Here is a 24176-nt window from a genome sequence, read left to right on the forward strand (position 1 = left end):
AAGTATCACCTCCCATGTCAAACGTTAGTTTACAGATTAGACAAGCAGTTCCTGCTATTGATTCAGTAGTGGCTGATTATGCTGTAGGATACATTCAACATGTATCAGATGCTACAGAAGACAGTGTTCGTGCCCAAAGGATCAACATTTCCGATGAAATGACATTTTTGACTAGTTTATTGATCTCAGCAGGTGGGCCGTCTGACAAAGTCAAGACTTTAACTGATACCATTACCGAACAGTTGAGTGAAAAATTGAAAAAGAATATGGAGAAGTTAGCCATTACTGGTGATACTTCAAAACGTTTACTCGACATTAATGTGTTGCAAAATAATACCAAGAGAGATATCAACTCATCCCTTGCGTTGTTATCAGCAAGCAATGACATTGAACATACAGGAAGAGTTATGGAAAGTAGAGTTGACAAAAAGAAGTTGGAGAAACAGGAGAGGAAAATTGCCAAGAAGGTAGCTAAACGTAACAACAAGTTTGTCAAGTACGAGGCTTCGAAATTATTGAATGATAAACAAGAAGAAGACTATGACTCATTCTTTCTTGAAATTAACCCCCTTGATTTCGGATCAAGTGCTGGTAAATCGAAGGACATCAAAATTGACAACTTTGATTTATATGTGGGAGATGGTCAAAGAATCTTGAGTGAAGCTTCTTTAACCTTGGCCTATGGAAGAAGATACGGTTTAGTTGGTCAAAATGGTATTGGTAAATCTACATTGTTGCGAGCTTTGTCAAGAAGAGAGTTGAATGTTCCTAAACACATCACTATTTTGCATGTCGAGCAAGAAATTAGAGGAGATGATACCCCAGCATTGCAAAGTGTTCTTGATGCTGATGTTTGGAGAAAAAGTTTATTACAAGAAGAGCTGAAGATTAACGAAAGAATAGTCGAAATTGAAAACTTGAGAAAGGAATTTGACGAAGAGTCGTTGGAAGTCAAGAAACTTGACAATGAACGTGACGACTTGGAAACCCACTTAACGGAGATTAGTGAAAAGTTGAATGAAATGGAATCCGATAAAGCAGAAAGTAAAGCTGCTGGTATTCTTTATGGGTTGGGTTTTACTAAGGAAACCCAAAATGTGCCAACAAAGCAATTTTCTGGTGGGTGGAGAATGAGATTGTCTTTGGCAAGAGCCTTGTTTTGTCAACCTGATTTGTTGTTGTTGGATGAACCTTCCAATATGTTGGATGTTCCATCCATCACATTCTTGGCTAATTACTTACAAACATATAAATCAACCGTACTTGTGGTTTCGCACGATCGAGCATTTCTTAATGAAGTGGCCACTGATATCATTCATCAACATTCAGAAAGGTTGGACTATTATAGAGGGGCAAACTTTGACTCTTTCTACGCTACTAGAGAAGAAAGAATCAAGAATCAACGTCGTGAGTACGAAAGTCAAATGGCGTACAGACAGCACTTGCAAGAATTTATTGACAAGTTCAGATACAATGCTGCCAAATCTCAAGAAGCACAATCACGTATCAAGAAATTGGAAAAATTACCAGTGTTGGAGCCTCCTGAAGATGATAAAGTGGTTACATTTAAATTTGCTGAACCTGATAGTATTTCCCCACCAATTTTACAAATGCAAGATGTCAGTTTTGGTTATGATCCAAATAAGATGCTTTTCAAAAATGTAAATCTAGATGTCCAAATGGATTCAAGAGTTGCATTTTGTGGTGGTAATGGTACGGGTAAAACGACGCTTTTGAAACTTATTATGGAACAAATTACCCCTGTGGAAGGGTATATCAACAAGAATGGACGATTAAGAATTGGTTATTTTGCCCAACATCATGTTGACGCAATGGACTTATCGCTTTCTGCTGTATCATGGATGAGTCAAACCTTCCCCGGAAAGACCGATGAAGAATATAGACGTCATTTGGGTTCTTTTGGTATTACCGGTCCTTTGGGTTTACAAAAGATGCAATTATTATCTGGTGGTCAAAAATCGAGAGTGGCATTTGCTGCATTGTGTTTGAATCAGCCACATATTTTGATCCTAGATGAACCTTCAAATCATCTTGATACGCAAGGTTTAGATGCATTGGCCGAAGCCATGAGAAATTTCAAAGGTGGTATATTGATGGTTTCTCATGATGTTGCTATAATCGATAAAGTATGTAATGAAATTTGGGTGGCTGAAAACGACACCATTTCGAAATTCCCTGGTAATATTCATGACTATAAGAAACACATCCTTAAGGCGGCTAATATTGCTGGTGTGGTGAAGAGACATTGATATATAGACTTAATATAAATTGTTTATCGCCGAGTGGTAAAGAAGAGGTGTCGGCGCGACATATTGTAAGAGCTTTCTTCTGACAATCAAATTATATTTCTCTTACTTTTCTTAGCTCTGAAATAATTTCTACTAATAAAATCTTTACAAAAAGAATGGTACTTTTTGGTTCCCTAGGGCTCAAGTTCAAGATCGGAATAGGGATCGTTTCACTATACGCTTCTTTAGAAGCATATATGTTGGTACGGACGAAATATCTAATAAAATCTCGAAAAGATGAGTATCAAAAATTGCTCAACCAACAGCTGCAACAACTGCAACAGCAACCGCATGCTGCCAACTTAGATTATTCCAAGTTCAAATCAGCCACAGTGGCAGGGATGTTTGTTAACCCATTCGACGAGTACCGACCCCAAACCGCATTTGAATTTGTGCTTGTACGAATCATGGAACTCTTTGAACTGTTGTATGGAAATGCATTTGAGAAACATGCAAAACTACCTCATCCTCATGACGGTGCTGTTGAAGTGGAAGATGAGCTTGAATTATTTAAGCCGGATTTGGAAAGGTACAGAGCCAACTCAGCGATACTACAGCAATGTGTCAAGAATAATCAATTTCAAGCATTGTATCATCAGAATAAAGGCGGGTTTTTGCTTAAATCTAAACCACTGGTAAACCAGCAATTGCTATTCACTTGGCTAGGTCAATCGTGTACATTATTTCAAGTGTCAGGAATCAATTTCCTAACTGATCCGATATTAAGTGATCATTTAATCACACCATCATTCGGACCTAAACGATTAACTAGATCGCCATTATCATTTGAGGATATCGAGTATGCCACCAACAACAATCTTGATTTTGTCTTGGTTTCTCATGATCACCCGGATCATTTAGAAATGGATCTTGTGGCAAAGATACGCAATGATAGTTGTTGGATTGTGCCCTTGGGTTTAAAGCAAAAACTAGCTAGAAGGGGAGTTCATAAAGTGATTGAATTAGATTGGTGGGATACGTTGGATATAACCAAATACATCACCCAAGACCCGCAATTCCCTGATAAGTATGAAATTGAATGTGTTCCATCGATGCATTGGTCAGGACGGTATGTCATTGATTCAAATAAATCATTATGGTGTTCGTATATTCTAAAACGCAACGGACAATCTATAGTTTACCATGCAGGAGATACGGGGTACCTGAAGGAACTATTTGATATCATTGGCAAGAAAAATGGTCCAGTTACATTGGCATTGTTGCCTATTGGCCAATATTGCCCCAGTTGGCATCAGAAACCACGACATATATCACCAGAAGAAGCATTGCAAATATCACAGCAAATTTCGGCCACATTTATGAAGGGAATACATTGGGGTACGTTCAAATTAAGTGGTGAGCCCATTTTGGAGCCCAAGAATTTGTTGACAAAGTTGGCAACGGCTGCTGGAAGGGCCAATGATTATAAGGTACCTCAATTTGGCTTGACTTATTTATTTGATCTAGAGCATAATAAAGAAATAGAGTTGTTTGTATAGAGTTAGAAAATCGGTTGATTAAAAATGATATACATAAAGTAAAGATTATTCGAGAAATTTCTTCCAGGGTGAAAGCGATTGACTCACCATCGTCATCATGAACGTTATCAATCAAGATATGACATCTTCCTCTTCCTACTCTTCCTACTCTTCCTTCTCTTATCCCTCCCTCTTTCTCTGCTATTTACATGTATGCTCTTTTTCCTTTTTATGTTTTATTGTCGTTAGTCGTAAATCCCATCAATTAAAAATATTCCTTGATTTCTTCAACATTCTCATGAACCACACTTCTTTCCTTTCCAAACTTTTTAATCTCTGTAAATAGCAGTCAATCTAGCTCTTTGCTGAGCCATCATGTTTCTTTGCACCTCTTGAAACTTGGGATCAGATCTAATAACTGAACCAATAGACATAAATAACCCAAAAGTACCAACTGAACCCATGATATATTGACCCAATGTTCTCATAACACCATTTGGTCCAGCACCATTTTGTAAAATCGAAAATCCACCAAATAAAACTCCGACACAAACACCCACTGTGGATCCCATTAGAGCACCCATTTTGAATTTGTCCCAGTTGGAAGGTTGGTGACCAACATATTGATATTGTTGAACTGGTGGCATATCTTGTAAAGCAAAGGATAGTGATTACTTATCAGTCGTTTGTTCGTTTGTCTGTTCTGCAGCTCAAAGCCGTATTTGAATGTCTCTCAAGGCAAGAAAAAAAAAAACTTTTTTAAAAGCAAAATGAAAGAATTCCATTCCATCCAATAAAACTTCTACATACACGACCAACAAAGAGAAAGCGAGAAATATCAACCTTTCAAAAACCCAAAAGAACAATTGAGCAAAGATCAGTTTGTACTTGTAAACCGTTTCATATAGGCTACGGGTGAGACTGACAATATATAGATATCCACATCAACTAGTTTTTGAAAAAATGGGATCTACTGCTTCAAAACCAGAGACAAAAGTCTTTACGCCCACCACTCCCGTTGATTTCAGTTCAACATTCTTATCACAATTGGAACAATCTCCAGAGGTATGTTGAAAGCAACGAAGGACAATTATGTAAGCACTTCAATCCGAAAAAAGGGTTGTTACGTGTACACAAATATATCCTCCAAAAGCTTCTAATACTAACTCACCTTTCATTTTCTAGTCTGATTATTCTCGAGCTCAATACACTGAGAAATACATTCAAGATAGAGTAGCTGAAGAATTGAAAAAATTAGAAGCACAAACGATAAAGAATTTCAAACAAACTACCAATGATGCAATCTTAAAAGACAAGAGTAATAAACCAGGTCTTTCAGTGACTGAATCAAATGCTAAAATTGCCAAACTAACTCAATTGTTGCAAGATAATGCCAAATTGGAACAAATCAACATAACTCCAGAATTGAAGGATTCAAGAGAAAATGTAATTAAATGTTTAAAAGATAATCAAGGCAAGAGTCTCAATTGTTGGGATGAAGTTGAAACTTTTAGAACATTGGTAAGAAACTTATAGAAATTTTTTGCAGCATTCAAAGTAAAAAGAAATCCCCTTAATTCAATGTGACACCTATGCATATGCGTATATGTGTGTATTTTATAAATCTATAACGCTAATCCTTTATAAATCAACAACAATGCTGAATCACTTTCACCACCACCTGCTAATGTAGCGATTTTTTCTCTTGATACTGAACTCACCTTGTCATCATTGAAAAGCCACCAGTTTTCGCCCTCAAGGTCATTAGGATCCTTGACATACGCTTTATAATGACCACCGTCAGCACTGGCTCCCATATGAGTTATTACTGCATTGAGTTCATAAACCGAGGATGGATTTTCGGTGGTGGTTTCAAAATTGACACCAGGAAGAGCAGTTGTCAAATCATCCTGAAACTTACTCTTTATTGAAGCAATTTTCAACTCTTCATCTTCATTGTGTTCCTTTTTGGCCTTTTTGAAATCACGTTTCAAGTCAAGATTATCTTTCTCAACTTTTCTGACTATATCACGATTCTTGTTCTTTTCTTCTCTAATTGAATCATCCAAAAATTCAGAAAGATCCAACTCAAATGGAAATTGAACTTTTCTTAAAATCTTGGACTTTTTATTGATATCTCTTCTCCAAAAGAATCTAATGAAATGCACAACCAAAAACTTAGGTAATCTGGTAATCTTTTTGGAAACTTCATACTCGGTATCTGCATTCAATGTGTCATTGTGCTTGGTGATTGTTTCAGTCAACCCACCAAGAATACCATCTCTCAAGAAATTCGTTTTGATATCAATGTGACAATTTAACTTGAATGCATCCTCAATTCCATACGAAACATCTTCATTATTTGCCAAACTCTTTGTCTCCACTTTGGATTCGAGTTTGAATAAATCGGCAATTTTCAAATTCAGCTTTAGCGTGGTCAAAATCTGGGAAAATGCTTCTTCTGCATCCTGTTGAGCATAGATCCCGTTTCTTTGTTCAGCAAATTGAGGGTAAACACTTCTGAACACAGTCAAAAATAGAGCAATGTTAACCGAGCCTTGTTTCTTTTCCATTTGTTGAAACGTGTTTCTCAACGCTATTGTGAAATTGTCAGTTCCCTTGTACTCTTGAATATTGTTCCTCACATCGTCTATTTGATAGAGAATCTGTAAACTTGAATTAAGATAGCACGTGTTTCCATAGTTTGGAATACCCACGGGGTTATTGTCCACTTTTGCAACATCTCCCATATCTTCAATGAATTTGGGTTTTTCAATAGGCGCCGTCAACTTGTCTGGCGTACCCAAAACCATAACTGGTTTACTGAAATCCAAAGTTGATAACAAAGTGTCATCGTTCAATTTGCCCCCCTTGACTAAGATCTTTTGTCTCTCTGATGGAATCAAAGTCTGTTCCTGAATCTTCTTTTTCAAATCGATACCAGTGTCACTTGCACCAACATCAAAAGTGTAAGTCTTTCCAGCATTCTTTATGGTAACTACCTATTGTTAGTATATTTGTCATGGATACATGCTAAAAACAAGAGGGAAGACGTAATACATACTTGTAGTACTCATATTTCGTAGTGGCAAATTGGAATAACAGTTGTGATTACTATTTTTTTTTTTTGCTTTTGCTAAATACTAATTTATTTTTTTATTTTCGATTTTGTTCTGTCTTTTTAATATTAACAACAGCTTTCTGCTTCAACGTTGGGCTCCACCACAGAGATAGCACCAACTGAGGTCCACTTTATCACTCATTTGCATAATACATGGTATAAATTATCTACTCTTCTATCAAACTATACTGGTTTAGCAATATGCAATCACCCCCACGTTCCTGATCTAGTCCGTATATGTACAAGATTCCCTCCGACGTGACGACATTAACATGCAAAAGATGATCCAATTCTTTACCATCCACTTGGTTTAGCGAAAGTGATTCTTGTCCAGTACTCTCATTGTTTATCATTGCAATTGACTTTAAATCTTTGTTCTTTGCATCAATCTTTATGGAAGCAAAGTGTCTCGTTGGTTCCAAAATGGACGAGAACCTGGATGGCAAATAATCACCCATTTTCTGTGCTGCCTTTCGACCCAAGGTTTGTGAGGACCGTCTAATTAATCTAGCAACGGAAAGCCTATTCTGATCAACAATTGGAGCATTGGTATCCTCCGAGTTGACACTGTTGAACGAATTTGACGAACTTTGAGAAAGCTTTCTCTGTTTCGAAGGTATCTCTGCCTCTTCTTCATCCTCATCTACCTCCATGTTTTCTCCCATATCATCCGAGTCATCATCTTCATCTCCCACTTGTTCAGTCTCGGGTTCTTCTGCAATCGTTTTAATTTTCTTTTTCTGTTTATTCTCCAACGCTTCTTCCTCGCCCAATCTAAAGACATGCACTGTTAGACTCGAGCTTGTGGCTAAAACATACTTGTTATCGTTGCTAAATTGCAAGGAATAAATTTTTGTGGGGTACGATCCCCTGCGAAATTGAAACAATTTAACCCCAGTATTTGTATCAAACACTCGCACAATTGTACCTTTATCAGATGCAGTGGCAATAAGTGACCCATCACTTGAAAAACTCATTGCGGCGATATCATTCTTATGAGCACTTATCGCCATGATTGGAAGAAACTTGTTTATATTGAAGACAATTAAATCACCCTTATCAGATATGGCATTTCCGGTGGACTTATTTGAACTAGACTTGTTTTGATGATGACTGTTGTGAAGATTTGAAAGTGTTTCGGCAGCACTAGGTGGAGAAGGATATGCCAATAAGCAATGGTTTGCGTCATACGACACTGTGCATAGCCCCTGTGGATTTGAATTGGTCTTTACCGTTTGGAGTAGCTTCATAGTTTTAATTTCGTATATATATAGCTGTGTTTCCAAAACCACAATGAGATAATCAGTAGTTAATTTGATATTTAGTATAGACGTTGGGAAAAACAACGAACATATTGTACTATTTGTCTTGGTATTTTTAATCTTTAATTCCCTAGGTGATGATCCAATCTCGTTACCGAGTGGCGTAATTGCTATTAATGAAGTGGTATAAAGCATTTCTATTATGTTGACACTATCATCCTTGTAGGAACAACATCGACCAAATTTCTGTTCCACGTTGACAATCTTGTATCCTGTCTTCAAGCCGAGTGCAACACATGTCAAGTCCTGATTGAAGTTGAGATAAGTAACAGGAAAGTCATTCATGATATGTGGAGTCCTCTGGTATGTATTTAAAAGGCGGAGTTTCAGAAATTATGTAAACTTCAACAACACTCAACAGCAATTGATGATGATGATGCTGATAATTGTGATGTTTTTATTTTGGTATTTTTGTGCCTTAGAAAAAAGAAATCCACTCACTTTGTCAAATTGTTATTGTCCTTTTTTTCTCAACACATTTCGCGTCATTAAGGAGCAGGTGGAAGACAGTTTTGAATTAAGCTAGTGTGGCATTTGAAACACTGATACAAGTACATAATTCAGTAAGTGGGCTTCTGAAAATTGATTCCCTCTCAAATGACGAGGACAAACGAATTGTAGATAGAATGGTCTACAGTATACATAGCTAAGATACCTGAGCATTTGCAACCAAAAAGAAGAAAGGATAAAAAAGACACTTGACGTGCGATGCTTCTTCGATAAGAAAAAAAGGATTAAGCGACTAGTGCTACTCTTTATACGGATCTCTACAATGGAGCATGTTCAATTAAATCCCTTCAACCCCTCTTCGTAGAGGGAGCGGAAACCAAAAAAAAGTGGGGCGAACTGGGAATCGAACCCAGGGCCTCTTCGAAATTTATGCTCAGGTATTAAGCCCAAACGAAGAATCATACCACTAGACCATTCGCCCAACTTATGAAAAGCTTGGTCCCTGACTTTTCTAAGTTTGGTCATATTTAGAGAAAAATGCCCTTCTTATTTTTGGTTTTATTTTCCTCAGATGTCTTAATTTTATAATTATGAAACTACTTTTAAACTGAAATGGCTATGAACTCATATCAGAGTTGCCTGTTTTGAAAGAGGTCCTTGAGAAGGAACCATAACCATTTTGGGATGCTAAGAATATATTGTCTCAATTTGGTTGCAAAAATTTTTAATTTCAAAAAGTTGCATGTCTGACAGACGTAGTTTTCGTTCTCTCCAGAAACATAGTGCAATATACGCACTAAACCCCCTAATTATTTATACTGATATTAAATTTAGACAAATTGACAGAGCATATATTACAATGAGAGGGTGTTTCAAATGAGACACTTTTTTCAAGAGATACTTGCTAACTCATCAACAGGGAAAAGAAAACTGTATGATGTAGAGAGGGTTTATTAGACTATCTGGACCATCAGAGGGAGAGCAGAAAATTACACTTCACCATTGTCGACTAGTCGATACTGAGTATCAACTTTTATATGCACCTTTTCCTCGCACTCCAACTCTTATTAAGACTTGGAAACATTCTTTTAGTCACGAAATCCGGACTGAGGATTATGTAAACTCTACTAGCTACTCAATTCCTCGGGCAGTACAGTAAAAATGTCAAAAGCCTCGACGCATTCATGGTCCCAGTCCCTGACGCTACCAGAATACGCTGTAAATTTAACACGCGAGATTAACTCAAAGCGACAAACAAAATCCTCGACACAACAAATTCGAAAACACTGGTCAACTTTAGAAATGATTAATGGGTGTCCCAATTTTGCAATTGATTTCAATTTTGAAGATGAGATTATAGACATTATTCAATTTCATCAGATAGTAGCACTTGTCACCAAAACATCAGTTTACATCTACCACCTGTATACTTTATTACCATTGACGAGCCATACTAGATCGTCTACTTCTATAGAGACAAATGGTGTCAATCTCAGAGCGAAAAAGAAACTAATATACAATGCAAGCAGAGGCAGACAGTCAAAACTCAACTTGTTTATCCAGACTGACTTGAATTACTTGGTGATCTATCAAATCAGCGTTGATTACTCGCATGCAATTTACGAAGTGCACAATAATAACCATGAACTAATACAAGCGGGAGTACCGATGAATTATTCACTGGGTAATTTTTCATTCACCAAGTTTTTGCAATCGGCAACTAAATCGTTTATGCAAGGAAACGACGAAGATGTGTCCCCGAAATTGGAAAATGTCGAGAGTATAAATAATAATTCCATTGACGATGAATTAGGTGGATATGATATTGAACCAGTCAAATTATCAGTTTACAAGGTTTTGCAAATGGGACTGGGTGTTGGTAGGCAAGAATTTTGGTTGCAACTGAACTCACATGCGTTGTTCATTTTCAATTTTGCACATGAGTCAAATGAAGAAGTAGAATCGGATTATTTTCAAGTTGTTGATTTGTCTAATTTCGAAACAAGACTTGTTGATTTATCAACTTTTTCATGGTTCAAGAATCCAGCAAAACGCATTTTCTACAACCAGTATGGCGACTACTTCTTGTTGATCACTGAAGCGAGTGAGATAATTTATATCAAGTTTGATAATGAAGTTCACGCATTTACTGTTGGGCTGGGAGACCTAAACGGTGTGAGTTTTAGCCCCACTTCGAATTTGCTAATCGGCGAAGAAGCAGAAAGGTGGAAGCTCTTTAGCCTCAAAGATAATATATTGGAGAAATTGAAAACATTGGGTGTCCCTCAAGGAAGAATAAACTGGTCTAGTTGTGGTGGTTTCTTCACCCTAATTGAAGATTCCGGGAACTGGAAACTTTTGTCTCGATTTGGCAAAGTTTTATTTGATACTCATCAAACTATAAATGAATTAAATGGGAAGCATGATCACGCCGGTGGATTCTTGAACGCAAGCACTATTTTGATTGGCGAAAACTCAAACACATTGTATGTCATGTCACAGGACTCTTGCAAACTATATTTAGTCCCACTTTATGGCATTGTGAATGATGTTGTTTACGACCAAAATTACATAACTGTTATTGAGAACCACCGAAATTTTGTGCGGTTCCCCATGTTGCCCAAATTCAAACGACTTTTGCTACACCATGATAATATCAGTTCAATCGATAATGCTCCATCGCAACAAGGTGAAATCATAATATCGAAAAATTACCTTGGCCAATTGTCAATCTCGTATGGGGATAATCTAGCGGTATCAACCCCAATCAAAACAGGTGGGCAAACTAATCATATATTGTGGTTCAATTGCAAAATCCATTTTGCCGAGCCATTAAACATTATTGATCAATTTTGGTTTCAGGATTATCTTGTAGTAGTGAACAGAAGAACCCATCATGATTTTGAAACTGCTGAAGGGGATAAGGAACAGTTTGTTGACGAAGTAATTGTATTTGACACATCGCAGACAAAATATGGCATGAGTGGGGAAAATATTACATTCAGCACTGATTCTTTGCTTTGGAGGTATGACTTTAAATGCTCATTTGTTGCCACTCAACTAATTCATGACAAAGACATGTCCCATATTGTAATCTTGACTGCTGACTCGCGATTAGTGGTACTTGATTTGGTTACCGATAAAACAGTCAATTTGGACTCACAGGCAAAGCATTACCGTATATTTATTTCCACAAACAAGACTGTGCATTTAGCATCACTTAAGCACAAGCTCAACTTGCATGAAACAAGACAGATCAGTATGATTGATAAAAGGCATTTCTTGTTTTTGTTACAATCAGGCGAACTTTATTTATTGAAGAATGTGACACGATCCCCTTCATTCAGCAAGACACCGGTTGATGTTATCAAACCTAGCAACATGTACGATTTAATCAAGTTAAATTCAAGTATTGAATTTTTCAAATTCGTTATAGTGCCATTTCAATCACCAGTACAGTTTGTCTACTTGTTCAATGGAGATCAAGTTTTAATCTACGATGTCAATGAAGTGGTTGAAAAAGCCTGTAATAAGTTGCATGAAGGTCAAGAAGATGTCTTTGAATCGGACGATGAGTCAGCGCTTGTGCCGATAGCGATTGATGCTGATGATATATTACCCTTGGAGATTGAAACCGACCAGAAGTCAATAAATTTGATTGGATTGGAAAATTTGGCCCAGAGTTATCATCATAATGGATTCATCGTCAAGAACAAACTAGCACATAAGTTGATCTTGAACAACTTTATTGAATTTGATTTGGTTCATCGAGGTGATTTGGAAAGCACATTCAACAAGTATAAATCATTTGCTAATTTTCAGTTTTGTTTGGAATTGCTCTTATTTAAACTTTTAGTCGAAGAACAACAATCAACCTTGACTTTGAAGCGACTTTTTCAATTGATTGAGTTTACCGAGAGCCCAGAGTCTGTCTACATTAACTGTTTGAGAAAGATTGAAGTTGCATACTGGGGCAAGTTTTTCAATACATTGAATACAACGCCAGTGAAGTTTATGGATCGATTAATTAAATTGGATAACGTTGAGCTATGTTACAATTACCTCATTGTGTATTTGAACTACAAGAAAGAAGGCGAGTCAGGGGATAATGATGATAGTGCCGAAACTACATTCCATACAAATGGCAACTCTGATCAATTGAGTCAAGATGATAAGCAAATTATTGTCCAGATTATTAGAATGCTTGCTGAAAGTGAAAAATGGGATTGGTGCTTTGAATTGTGTAGATTTATCAAGATCCTAGAACCATCAGGACAGTTTTTACAGGAGATTAAAGTCAACTTTGGATAACTTTAGACAGTTACTGCTGCTGCTGTTATTGAGTTGTATAGATAAATAGAGACTATCCTGCATATAAACCAGCCAACCAAATTATGCCTTTTGTCATAAACAGAAGAAGACAAGCAAAAAAAAAAAAATCTCACCTTTAAAGGTCTTAAACTGTTAGTTGGTGACACATTAGTTATAGAGTTTATACATAGCACCACCGCCACATACCTTTAATATCCAATAACCATAACAACTCAACCACAATGACAATAGCTACACAATTTGCCGAAACCACGCGTTATTCCGCTACAAACCCAGAGTTAAGACGAAGGGTATTACAATTATACCGTAGATATATCAGAAACTCCCGAGAATTTGCCAACTTGTACGAATTAGATATGCCAGTATCGAGCATAAAGACGAAAATCAGACAAGAGTTTGAAAGACAAAGGTTTGTTGATGATTTATCTATTAAAAACGTATTGTATATGAAGGGACAAATGGAGTTTCAAGAGTTGATTAATTTCTGGAAACAACAATGCCATGTGTTGAGATATTTCGATGATCAAAACGCTTATAATACTATTGATAAGAACGATTTTGTTAAAAACTTTTTAAGAGGAAATTGAGACACTAGGGGTGGGAGATGCTTAGAGTTGGATCGTGTGTAATTTATTCAAATGTATTGGACCAGTCAAATATAGTGTACGTAATTACCACAAATGAACATTGATGTCTGATAAAAGAGACGAACGAGATGTAGAATTACAAATCTCTTGTATAAAGGCAATTATGGATTTTCAAAAGTGCTATCGAAATAACTAGCTAGTAAATAATTTGTAGGGTATATATATAAAAAAAGAACAACAATAACACTACTTAACCAAGGTAAAACTAGAGAGATGAGAAATGAAGAAAGATATCAGAAACTTTGTTGAAGCAACACTGTGACAGTAAAGATCAGATCACATCTCAGTTTACTCCATTACTGCTTCCTCCAAAGGAACTTCATCAGCGTAGTCCAAGTCCTCTTCATCCACACTTGCTTCTTGGTATTGTTGATATTCGCTAACCAAATCATTCATGTTTGACTCTGCTTCAGTAAATTCCATTTCATCCATACCTTCAGATGTATACCAATGCAAGAAAGCTTTTCTTCTAAACATGGCACTGAATTGATCACCAACTCTCTTGAACAATTCTTGAATAGATGTAGAATTACCGATAAAAGTAGCAGACATATCCAAGTCTTTTGGAGGAACAGAACAGACAGCAGTTTGGACATTATTTGGAATCCACTCGACAAAGTATGACGAGTTTCTGGTTTGAATCTTGTGCATTTCGTCGTCAACTTCCTTAACGGAAACTTTACCTCTGAAAAAGGCAGCAACAGTCAAATAACGACCGTTTCTAGGGTCAGAAGCAGCCATCATATTCTTGGCGTCAAACATTTGTTGAGTCAACTCAGGAACAGTAACAGATCTAAATGATTTAGAACCAATTGAGGTCAATGGTGCATATCCAACCATAAAGAAATGCAATCTTGGGAAAGGAACCAAGTTAACTGCCAACTTTCTTAAATCAGAGTTCAATTGTCCTGGATAACGCAATGAAGTAGTGACACCGGACATAACTGACGAAACCAAGTTGTTTAATTCATCGTATGATGGTTGCGGCAACTTCAAAGTCTTTTGACAAATGTTGTACAAAGCTTCATTATCAATACAAAAAGTTTCATCGGAATTTTCAACCAATTGGTGGACGGACAAAGTTGCATTATATGGTTCGATAACAGTATCGGAGACTTTTGGAGAAGGAACAACAGAGAAAGTAGCCATCATTCTATCTGGGAACTCTTCTCTGATTTTGGAGATTAATAAAGTACCCATACCGGAACCAGTACCACCTCCTAACGAATGAGTAATTTGGAAACCTTGTAAGGAATCACACCCTTCAGCTTCTCTTCTAACGACATCCAAAACTGAGTCAACCAATTCAGCACCCTCAGTATAGTGACCTTTGGCCCAAACATTACCAGCAGAACTTTGACCAAAAATATAGTTATCGGGCCTAAACAAGTTACCAACCTTTGATGCTTTAACATTATCTATAGTACCTGGCTCCAAATCAACCAAAACGGCACGAGGAACGTATTTTCCAGAACTAGCCTCGTTGAAGTAAACATCCAACTTGGACTTTTGTAAGTCGTTTGTGCCAACATAATTTCCGTTGTAGTCTAACCCATGTTCACCACAGATTGTTTCCCAGAAAGCAGCACCCTAGAAGATGGGCAGTTAGTAAGGTGATCACCTAATAGATGCAACCAAAAATAAAGAAAACGCATTGCAAATAGGAAGTAAAGCAACTGCGTGGTTGAAGTAATTAAATACATACAATTTGGTTACCACATTGACCAGTTGATAAATGAATCTATAAAAAGGAAATAGTTAGTATAACGATACTCGGACAAATAAAAGGTGGTGATTTCAGTAGTCTGTATGAATCAAATGTCCATCATCTTGTAATACCCAATAGGACGCGTCATGGTTGTTTAAAGTGTGTACGTGTGTGGGAATAACATCCTATATATCCATTATTTTGTTATCTTGAGACAGATGAAACACGTTTCGAAATCAACACAAATCTTTTCTCCCCCCCATCAGCCATCAATCAAGGTTAAGGCAAAGCTGGGAGGGAATATAAAGTAACATACAATTTCTCTCATAGCTTAGTATATGTTTCAATGATGAGATGTATTAGTTATTAGTTTGAGTGTTTGCAATGAAAACTCTTTTAAACACCAAAAACTGTATATGGGTTTTTCTTGAGAAATCAAATTTTTTTTTTGGTTTTGTTGTTTTGATTTTTTTGTAAACAACTAAAAAAAAGGACTTATATACAGGAAATAACACCATTTATTTCGTTTAATGTCGCGTATATATCTCTAGTCTCTACTCTAGTCTGTAGCCTCTACTCTTTGTCTACGCACTTTACTTTAGTCTTGGAAAAGTAGTACTGTATGGTGAAAAGTGCTATTCTGGGAGGTTTATAAACTAGCTAACTTTGTTACAATTGGAAGTGTTTTGCTCTGGTTTGGGTTGTCTGGAGATAGAATAAATAGCTTCAGACAACAAGTCACGTGCATTAAACTGTTTTGTTTACTATATTTCCTAATTGGGTTATAATATTGCCAGAAGACTTTAAAATCGTCCAAAAGAGGAAATGTGCGGCTTGATTCCGAATTCAAAAACCAGTGTTGATGTTTCAGCCTTACAGGCTAGTGTTATAAAAGTTCGTATTTGAGTAATTCCTTACGACGATGGTTTCCAGAATGCTCGAGAGTTTCTTATAAGATCTCCAAATCTATTGAAAATGTATGAGACCCACAAATCTGCAATATTAGACTGGGTCTAATCGAATAATAATGAGGTAGAACTCTAAGGTCCTAAGCTTTTGACTGAGATTACTCCAAATAGCGTCCGCTTACTCCAAAAAGCAAAGCACTAGTATGTGAATTGTCACTTTCTCATAACCAATGCTGATATGATCATTAATTACAGGCATGTTTTAGATATGATTTGAACGCGTCCTTTTATTTCAGCAATTTCATAGGACTAAAACTGATTTTTGATGCAAGGTAGGAAATCAGAGCGCACAATCTTCAGTCGATTCAGTTCACGAAATGACGACATCTTCATCACCACTGCAAGAAAGTGATGCGTCTGACCTCGAAGCATTAAGTCCTTTAGAATCGCATGTGCTCAAGCCCTTGCCATCAACTGTATTAGGAGATTAATACTAGGATATTAATACTAGGATATTAATACGCAGTATATGATGAAATAATCGAAAAGGGTAATTGATTCAGACTGATAGGTGACGTACTATCATATAGAATGACAATGAGCAACATCCAGGAATACTTTGAGTACGTGAAAGATTTATATAGCATTGCACACGTCAAGCATGCCCTCATCGAATAAATTTTGGTAAACCTAATGTCAAGTTGGTGGTGAACCATAATCACGACATACAAGCAAATCCAAGAACCATTCAAATCAGAAAAGATGCAATCAAACTTATAATTCTTTGAAAACCCTTTGGTTATAATTTTAAGGACCTTCTGAAGGGGTGTTGTATTTATAACCGCTACTTGATCCACCAACCAGGGGGCTATTTTGGTAATCACGATGAGTACGCCTATGAGTTACATGTCGACTCTAAAATTGCAATAGATGAACTATTCATCCTTTACTTTGGCTCAATATGCTGTGAAAAGGGCAAAACTTACAAAGGGCACGTAACCGCATTCAACAAGAATTCTTATGGAATCATTTTAACTTCAATGGCATTGAAAACGACGATTAGTCGAATCAAACTAAAACGGTCTAGCAAAATAGTAGTCGAGCTTGACTTACAAGAGGAAATTCGCAAAGATGAAGTGATGAACAATATAGGAATAATAAAACACTTGGTCAAATCTGGCGAATATTCTTTGGAAAAAGCAATAGGTTACACAGATACATAAATTAAAAGTGACTTGGATGAGGGGAACCTAATTACTCCAGTCACAAAATCTAAAAAAGTTATTAATGTCGACTTAGAATGGCCAAGGATCATCATGATTTTGAGAAATTTTGTATATACAAAAAAATGTTTGCAAACTTGGGGCATTAATAGACTTTCAAAAAGCTTTAACTCCGCAAGAAGTCGTTATATCTACGGAAAAATTTATGGAACAAATAATTGTGTCCCCATTATTGGAGATAGAGCCCCCACGTCAAATGGAAAATTTGGTTAGAATTTTAAGGAGTATGAAAAATGATTACTATCCAAGATCTGCATCGTAAAATGAAATGATTGCTGCCATAGAGCGGTATTTACATAAAAATAATATTCCATTGGACCCAAGAAAGAAGACCAAGGTGGTAAGATCGAGGAGCAGTAACTGAACCTAAATAACGCTGGTGTTGATAAGTTTCAGCGATTTGGATTGTTTGGTGCGGATGAAATCAACCGAAAGGAAAAGATAGCTGGAGCATCCCTATGCTCCAACCATGGATTGAGCCAAGGTGTAAATCTGTGTGACAATTGAATCATAGAACAACTATCAGCATCCAATTCACATTGTCCCATTCAAGTATTTTTGAGAAGTAATTAAAGATGGAATTGTAAGTTTTTCAGTTGTTTTAATACTTGTTTGTTGATGATTGTTTATTTAGTTTACAATACATTGAGTATCGTACTTACATTCTTTGAAAGAATGAGTACAATCATGCAAACACAATTTAGTTTTTGCTTTAACCACATCAGGAGCTCTCTCAATTCTCTACATGCAACCTATACACCACAAGATCTTGCAATAACTTACAAACTTCTTCATTGAAAAACAACTAGGTGATTTTTTATTATACGAAATCTATCATAGATATATGACTTTTTGAAGTATCAAAACCGAAGTAGAAACGAAAAACGTAAAGAATATTAAAAAACATGAAAAAAAAAACACTCGAACCACACTCTACTAACAATCAAACAACAACCAAAACTTCCCATTCCAAACAAACCAAACCCTCTCCCTAAACAAAAGATCATAAAGATCATATCACCTTCTAATCATCTCTTAAACATTTCTGATAATCGTCACTGTAGAAATTACCCATAACACAGTAATTCTCATTATAACAGTCATCTGATATTTGAGTTCCATTCTTGCTCTTACATTTTGGAACACCAGGACCGTATCTATACTGAATCTCAGCAAACAATTGATTAAAGTCAACATTTGACTCATCCTTCAATTTGGTCAATACATTTTCATGCCAAAATGTACCATTCAATGGAGCATCTTCTGGCCAAGTGTGGTCTGGATCGTACAAATCTCTCACTGAATACTCAAATTGCCAATCAGGTTCATCTCCCCCATTAGTGAATGTCTCATTCAAAAGAGTGTAATAATTGTAAGCGTTGATGATGTTGAAACTTTCATTTTCAACTTCATAGTATCTCCACGATGGATTGTAATTGCTCAATGGCGTGATTGATTGGGCTACCCATGACATGTTAATGATATCTTCAGCACTTTGTGACGAGTTTGATGAGTAGAGGATATGGAATTGGTCTTGATGAGTATGGCCATAAAAGATGTTGGCAATGGTGTATGGAGAAAACCTCTCGACAATCTTACCAAAGATACGTGATTGCAATGGCAATGTATCATAATCAGTAGTTGGAATATGTGCCATAATCCAGACTCTTTGTCCCTTGGATTCACTCTCCAATAACTCATTAACTAAAAATTCCCATTGACCAAACAAGTCTGGATTTGTGGAGATGTCAATATATGACCACAAGTTCTTTTGATAATAACAGTTGGAGTTCAATCCAATAACTTTCAATCCACGATCAGTCACATACGAGAACCCAGCATAGTGGCTCTTGAGCTCATTACGATCTTTTTCTTCAAACCATCCATTATTAATCCACAAATCAGCCATCAATTCCTCATTCCAGTGGTAGGAGTTGTTGAAATCGTATTGTAAAGGTGAGATCTGGCCATAAGGAAAAGTGTCATGGTTACCCAACGATGGCAAAACTGGAATGTCATCTAAATAATGCTTAAACAAGTTGAACGACTTGATTTCAGCTTCTTTGGTAACCTCTGGAGAACAATGAATAACATCATGATCAACTAAATCACCAGTAAATACAACAAATTCGAAATTCTTGTCTTTATGTGCCTTGGCAACTTCAATTAAGGAGTTGTTCATCAACACTTCTGGTGAATCAGCAAGGTAAGCACCAAACGTAGAAGCAGGAATGTTTTTAAAATTCCATCCACGGTATTTAGGGAAATCATAATAGTCTCCTTTAATATAGGTGTTGTTTTCATCGTAATGGGCATCAGGGTAAAACGACAAGTCGACGATGGAAACGTTTGGATTGAATGTCTTGTAGTAATCGGTGAAGTTGTAGTTTGCACCCGGCAACTCATTATTGTAAGACTCAGGCAAAGCACATGGAGTCGATGTACAATTGGCTTCAGCACCCAACTCGAATCTCAATTGGATGTGGAAATCAGTAATGTGCAACACATTAAACCTTTCAGTGTTGTTGGTATAATTTGGTTGAAAGTATTGGTGTGGTTGTTTTGCTGGCCACCAATTTTGTATTCCATATAATTCGTCAACGTCTTGAGTTTCTGGTAAATCGCAAGCCTCCTTGCTCTTATAGAAGCAGTAATATTCCAAATCCAAATCACTGGATACGTTAACATTCTTTAACAACTGAATAAAATCATTGTCATAAAAGTTAACTGCAACCCCAGAAGCAACCCCAGAATCATAATCCTGATTAAAAGTCTCAAAGTTTTTAGAATCGGTAGTGACAAAAAAGTCAGTATTATCACATTTACTTTCTTTACCATCGTATTGAATCAAGCAATACTTGAAAAGTAATAAACTAACCAAATGAGATTTATCAGGGTATTCTTCGATTAAGCTTTTACCGTACTTGATACGATTTTTGCACTGAGTACAGTCGGAACCAGTAGCATTGGTCAAATTCTTCAAATGCAAGTTGATGAAATCTAATTCCGGTGCACTCAAGTCACTATAGACGGGATCAATCAAATTAGAAGCTCTTTTGGCAATTGATGCTTGAATGTCTAAAGAATCCAATCCAGGAACAACGTGGGCCAGAACATAATTAGGTATCAAAACTGCCAACACGGCACTTAAATAAGTCAATTGCAACCAGTTCATTTCTTGATTAGGAAGAAGGTTTTGAGTCCTCAGTTGACTTTTATGTGATATGCTCTCAGTTGATGCAAAATAACTTTTCAAAATTATGCAGAAATCCCATCGTATTTAAATACCAATTTCTCGAGAATGTAAACATACGAAAACAATTGAAGAATTCCATTGTTATAGTACTGTCAATGGATTATATCCCACGATGCATGTGGGCCTGTGTTATTGTATAGTATTGCAGAAATCTCATACTGTAAATTAATGGAATTTTGCATTGTTTAACCAAACCTTAATCTCTCGAATATTGTTGTTTTTTGTTTTATGTTTTTATACCACTTCTAAATTGAAGTGCACGTGGCTTGCACCCAAAATAAAATAAAATAAAATAAAATAAAATAAAATAAATTGATCGGAATTAAATGTATTTTGTACAAGTTTTTAAATTATTTGACAATTGGGAAAGCATACAAAGAGGAGATGAGAAAGGTCTGATCTCCATCAATGTAAACTCGTGGGGGAGGGAGGTAGAGAGAAAAATTTAACCAAGGAAAAGAAAAGGAGAGACGAATTAGACGATTAAGTCTTAATAAAGTTAGTAACAAAAAAGGAGAACTTCAAACGTCAAAAGCAAACAAAGATTTTGCCCAGAATCCTCCATATAGTAAAGAGAAACATTGTATTAGACCAATTGAAAAGTAACAATGTATATATATATGTCTTTTAATTTTGAAACAGATATAGATTCTTTATCAATTGAATATTTCTGTCACGTGTCGGTAGCGCATGATTCTTTTTATGTTTTCGTCTGTTTGTTCTGTTTTGTTTTGTTTTGTTTTGTTTTGTTTGTTGTTCAAAATCTTTTTTTACACCAAAATTTCAAAAAGTCTTTTTATATCACAGTAGAAGAGTTTCATACATACATAACATATATACATACACATATACATATACATATACATATATAACCATATACATATACACCCAGACACACAGTTTCTTCAATACTTCAACACCAAACCTTTTATTTTTATTTTTATTTTGAGAAGATGTCTGTATCTATTCAAAATAGAACCATAGAGTTTCAACAATGTGTCACCACTTATGAAAAGATAAATAGAAAACAACAACATCAAAGCAATGCCAGGATAAAGTCACAAGCTCAAGACCAACCACACAAAAAGTCACATTTCAGCCAGCAAGCAAGTATCATCGCCAAAGATATTTCACATGTAACTGAACTCTTGAGTAAATTGGCAATATTAGCCAAAAGAAAACCACTATTTGATGATAAACCAATAGAGATCGGAGAGTTGACATATGTGATTAAACAAGACATTTTCAAGATTGAGACCAGTATTCAAAATTTGCAAAAATACATGAAGGGTGAATCATCGATAACAGTTGACTCTCAAACAAGCCAATTTAGTAAAAATGTTTTAACTTTGTTGAATTCCAAAATGAAGAATGTTTCTGGTGAATTCAAAAATGTATTGGAAATAAGACAAAAGAATGAAATAATGAACAAGAATAGACAAGAAAATTTCCTATCGTCAGTATCAAACAGTCGAAGATTAAACAGTGCATCACCTTTGAATGTGGATAGGGATGAATCCAAGACCAATTCCTTGAGTAATTTAAACGAGAACCCCTTTTTATTAAGTGGTACAGCTCAATCTCAGTCTCAGTCTTCAAACAACAAACTATCAGATGCCGATCCAGACATCATGTCACCCTACGACAACGGACAGTTTCTATCACTACCCGACCAACAACAGCAACAAATGCTTTTAATGGAGGAGCAAAATTCAGGTCAACAGTATTTGCAACTGAGAAATAGGGCAGTTGAGAGTATTGAAAGTACAATTAATGAAGTGGGTAACTTGTTTCAACAATTGGCAACCATGGTCAGTGAACAAGGAGAACAGATTCAACGGATTGATGCTAATGTTGAAGACATTAATTTGAATATAACCGGTGCGCAACGGGAATTGTTAAAGTACTATGCTCATATCACCAGTAACAGATGGTTATTCTTGAAAATTTTCGGGGTATTGATTGTATTTTTCTTCTTGTGGGTGTTGGTGAGTTAACTAAAAAGGACTGATAGGAGTGGCGTATATATTATTATTTAGAGAGGTATATATATATGTGAATATCATTTGATGGTATAAATGGCTAAGACTGTAAATAAGTTCAATTACAAAAAAGTCGTGTATTTGTTACTAAGTTTGTTTTGCTCACTGTTACTAATTTTTTTTTTTTTTCGTCTTTTCTCTGTCACACACTTTTGGAGGAGGTGATTATCAAAAAGATTATTACGCTTATTCATAGAAATCAATTTATATTACACTCCCAGTTGATCAAATCTAATATCAACACTCGTATCCTTTTGCATAGTTGTTTAATAACCCACTTGTTTTCTGGAGGAAAAAGTGTACTATTTTTTTTTGTCTTTTACTTTCCATAGTCAGTCTTATCAGCGGAGAGGTTATCACCATCGCCATCCACAGTCCATTGAGATAGAGCAACTGTTACCACACACAATACATACATACACACATACAAATATATATATATATATATATATATATTTGAAATTGCGCTAGCTCCAACACAGCACTACATCCATATAGTATAACAAGAGAAACAGCATGTGGGGATACTTTTTTGGAGGAAACTCCCAACAAAAGAAGGAATTGCCAAAGAAGGCGATTGTTGAATTGCGTGAACACATTTCAACATTAAATAAGAAAAAGAATCACTTACAGCAACAAATGGACGATCAAGATCAGCTTGCAAGAAAGTATGTGTCGTCGAAACAATCCACCCTAGCTAAGAATGCATTAAAGCGTAAAAAGGGGTATGAAACGAATTTGATCAAAGTTGAAAACCAAATAGAAACTTTAGAAACGCAATTAGTATCTATTGAAGGAGCAAATTTGAACTTAGAAACTATGAAGGCAATGAAACAAGGTGCTAAGGCAATGAAACAAATACATGGCGAATATGATGTCGACAAAGTGGAGGATACAATGGATGAAATAAGAGAACAAGTGGAGTTGGCTGATGAGATTTCCGAAGCTATATCCAGACCAGTAGGAAACGAGTATGTTGATGAAGATGAACTAGATCAAGAGTTGGCTGAGTTGGAGAATGAGAACAAGGAAGCCGAGAAAGAGAAAGAAAAAGCCAAGCCACAGAAACAACCAGTACAGAAAGAAGAACAACTACCATCTTTCCCAGCTGTTAACAAGGCCGAGCCAGTTTCGCAAGATGATGAAGATGAAGCTGCCTTGAAAGCATTACAGGAAGAAATGGGATTATGAGAATCTAAGTGTCTTGTTCTTGTTCTGTTCTTTTTGTTTTAATCACTTTAGTTCTTTTGTTAATTAGTTTTCAATACAGATAAGATATTTATAAACATGTTAAAGATGGGGAATGAATGGAGTGTGTGG

The 24176-nt window shown here is 36.1% G+C and overlaps 11 protein-coding genes across 11 annotated transcripts; 6 read left to right on the forward strand and 5 right to left on the reverse strand. All coding sequences in view use genetic code 12, as the record gives it.

The window, feature by feature from the left end:
- Positions 1–14: 14 nt before the first annotated feature.
- Positions 15–2270, forward strand: GCN20 (putative AAA family ATPase; the record flags this gene model as incomplete). The annotated part of the gene is made up of 1 exon (XM_051817823.1): positions 15–2270. One exon carries the CDS (start codon positions 15–17, stop codon positions 2268–2270), a length of 2256 nt encoding a protein of 751 aa, XP_051668889.1.
- A 236-nt stretch (positions 2271–2506) lies between these two features.
- Positions 2507–3808, forward strand: CANMA_005443 (N-acetylphosphatidylethanolamine-hydrolyzing phospholipase D; the record flags this gene model as incomplete). Its single annotated transcript, XM_051817824.1, has 1 exon — positions 2507–3808. One exon carries the CDS (start codon positions 2507–2509, stop codon positions 3806–3808), a length of 1302 nt encoding a protein of 433 aa, XP_051668890.1.
- A 308-nt stretch (positions 3809–4116) lies between these two features.
- CANMA_005444 (uncharacterized protein) lies at positions 4117–4434 on the reverse strand (the record flags this gene model as incomplete). Its single annotated transcript, XM_051817825.1, has 1 exon — positions 4117–4434. The coding sequence occupies one exon, from the start codon at positions 4432–4434 to the stop codon at positions 4117–4119; it is 318 nt and encodes a 105-aa protein (XP_051668891.1).
- Positions 4435–4750: 316 nt separating this feature from the next.
- Positions 4751–5323, forward strand: CANMA_005445 (uncharacterized protein; the record flags this gene model as incomplete). Its single annotated transcript, XM_051817826.1, has 2 exons — positions 4751–4852; positions 4973–5323. 2 exons carry the CDS (start codon positions 4751–4753, stop codon positions 5321–5323), a joined length of 453 nt encoding a protein of 150 aa, XP_051668892.1.
- Positions 5324–5412: 89 nt separating this feature from the next.
- Positions 5413–6864, reverse strand: UBP6 (ubiquitin-specific protease; the record flags this gene model as incomplete). The annotated part of the gene is made up of 2 exons (XM_051817827.1): positions 5413–6785; positions 6852–6864. 2 exons carry the CDS (start codon positions 6862–6864, stop codon positions 5413–5415), a joined length of 1386 nt encoding a protein of 461 aa, XP_051668893.1.
- A 211-nt stretch (positions 6865–7075) lies between these two features.
- Positions 7076–8515, reverse strand: CANMA_005447 (phosphoinositide binding protein; the record flags this gene model as incomplete). Its single annotated transcript, XM_051817828.1, has 1 exon — positions 7076–8515. The coding sequence occupies one exon, from the start codon at positions 8513–8515 to the stop codon at positions 7076–7078; it is 1440 nt and encodes a 479-aa protein (XP_051668894.1).
- Positions 8516–9841: 1326 nt separating this feature from the next.
- RIC1 (Ric1p) lies at positions 9842–12991 on the forward strand (the record flags this gene model as incomplete). The annotated part of the gene is made up of 1 exon (XM_051817829.1): positions 9842–12991. The coding sequence occupies one exon, from the start codon at positions 9842–9844 to the stop codon at positions 12989–12991; it is 3150 nt and encodes a 1049-aa protein (XP_051668895.1).
- A 242-nt stretch (positions 12992–13233) lies between these two features.
- Positions 13234–13599, forward strand: CANMA_005449 (uncharacterized protein; the record flags this gene model as incomplete). Its single annotated transcript, XM_051817830.1, has 1 exon — positions 13234–13599. One exon carries the CDS (start codon positions 13234–13236, stop codon positions 13597–13599), a length of 366 nt encoding a protein of 121 aa, XP_051668896.1.
- Positions 13600–13947: 348 nt separating this feature from the next.
- TUB2 (beta-tubulin) lies at positions 13948–15695 on the reverse strand (the record flags this gene model as incomplete). The annotated part of the gene is made up of 3 exons (XM_051817831.1): positions 13948–15249; positions 15365–15400; positions 15684–15695. The coding sequence occupies 3 exons, from the start codon at positions 15693–15695 to the stop codon at positions 13948–13950; spliced, it is 1350 nt and encodes a 449-aa protein (XP_051668897.1).
- A 2887-nt stretch (positions 15696–18582) lies between these two features.
- Positions 18583–20733, reverse strand: ASM3 (Asm3p; the record flags this gene model as incomplete). Its single annotated transcript, XM_051817833.1, has 1 exon — positions 18583–20733. The coding sequence occupies one exon, from the start codon at positions 20731–20733 to the stop codon at positions 18583–18585; it is 2151 nt and encodes a 716-aa protein (XP_051668898.1).
- A 1034-nt stretch (positions 20734–21767) lies between these two features.
- On the forward strand, positions 21768–24047 carry CANMA_005452 (sed5; the record flags this gene model as incomplete). Its single annotated transcript, XM_051817834.1, has 2 exons — positions 21768–22778; positions 23355–24047. The coding sequence occupies 2 exons, from the start codon at positions 21768–21770 to the stop codon at positions 24045–24047; spliced, it is 1704 nt and encodes a 567-aa protein (XP_051668899.1).
- Between the last annotated feature and the right edge of the window lie 129 nt (positions 24048–24176).

This window comes from Candida margitis (genome assembly GCF_024628925.1).
Source record: "Candida margitis strain CBS 14175 chromosome Unknown scaffold19, whole genome shotgun sequence".
NCBI lineage: Eukaryota > Fungi > Ascomycota > Pichiomycetes > Serinales > Debaryomycetaceae > Lodderomyces > Lodderomyces margitis.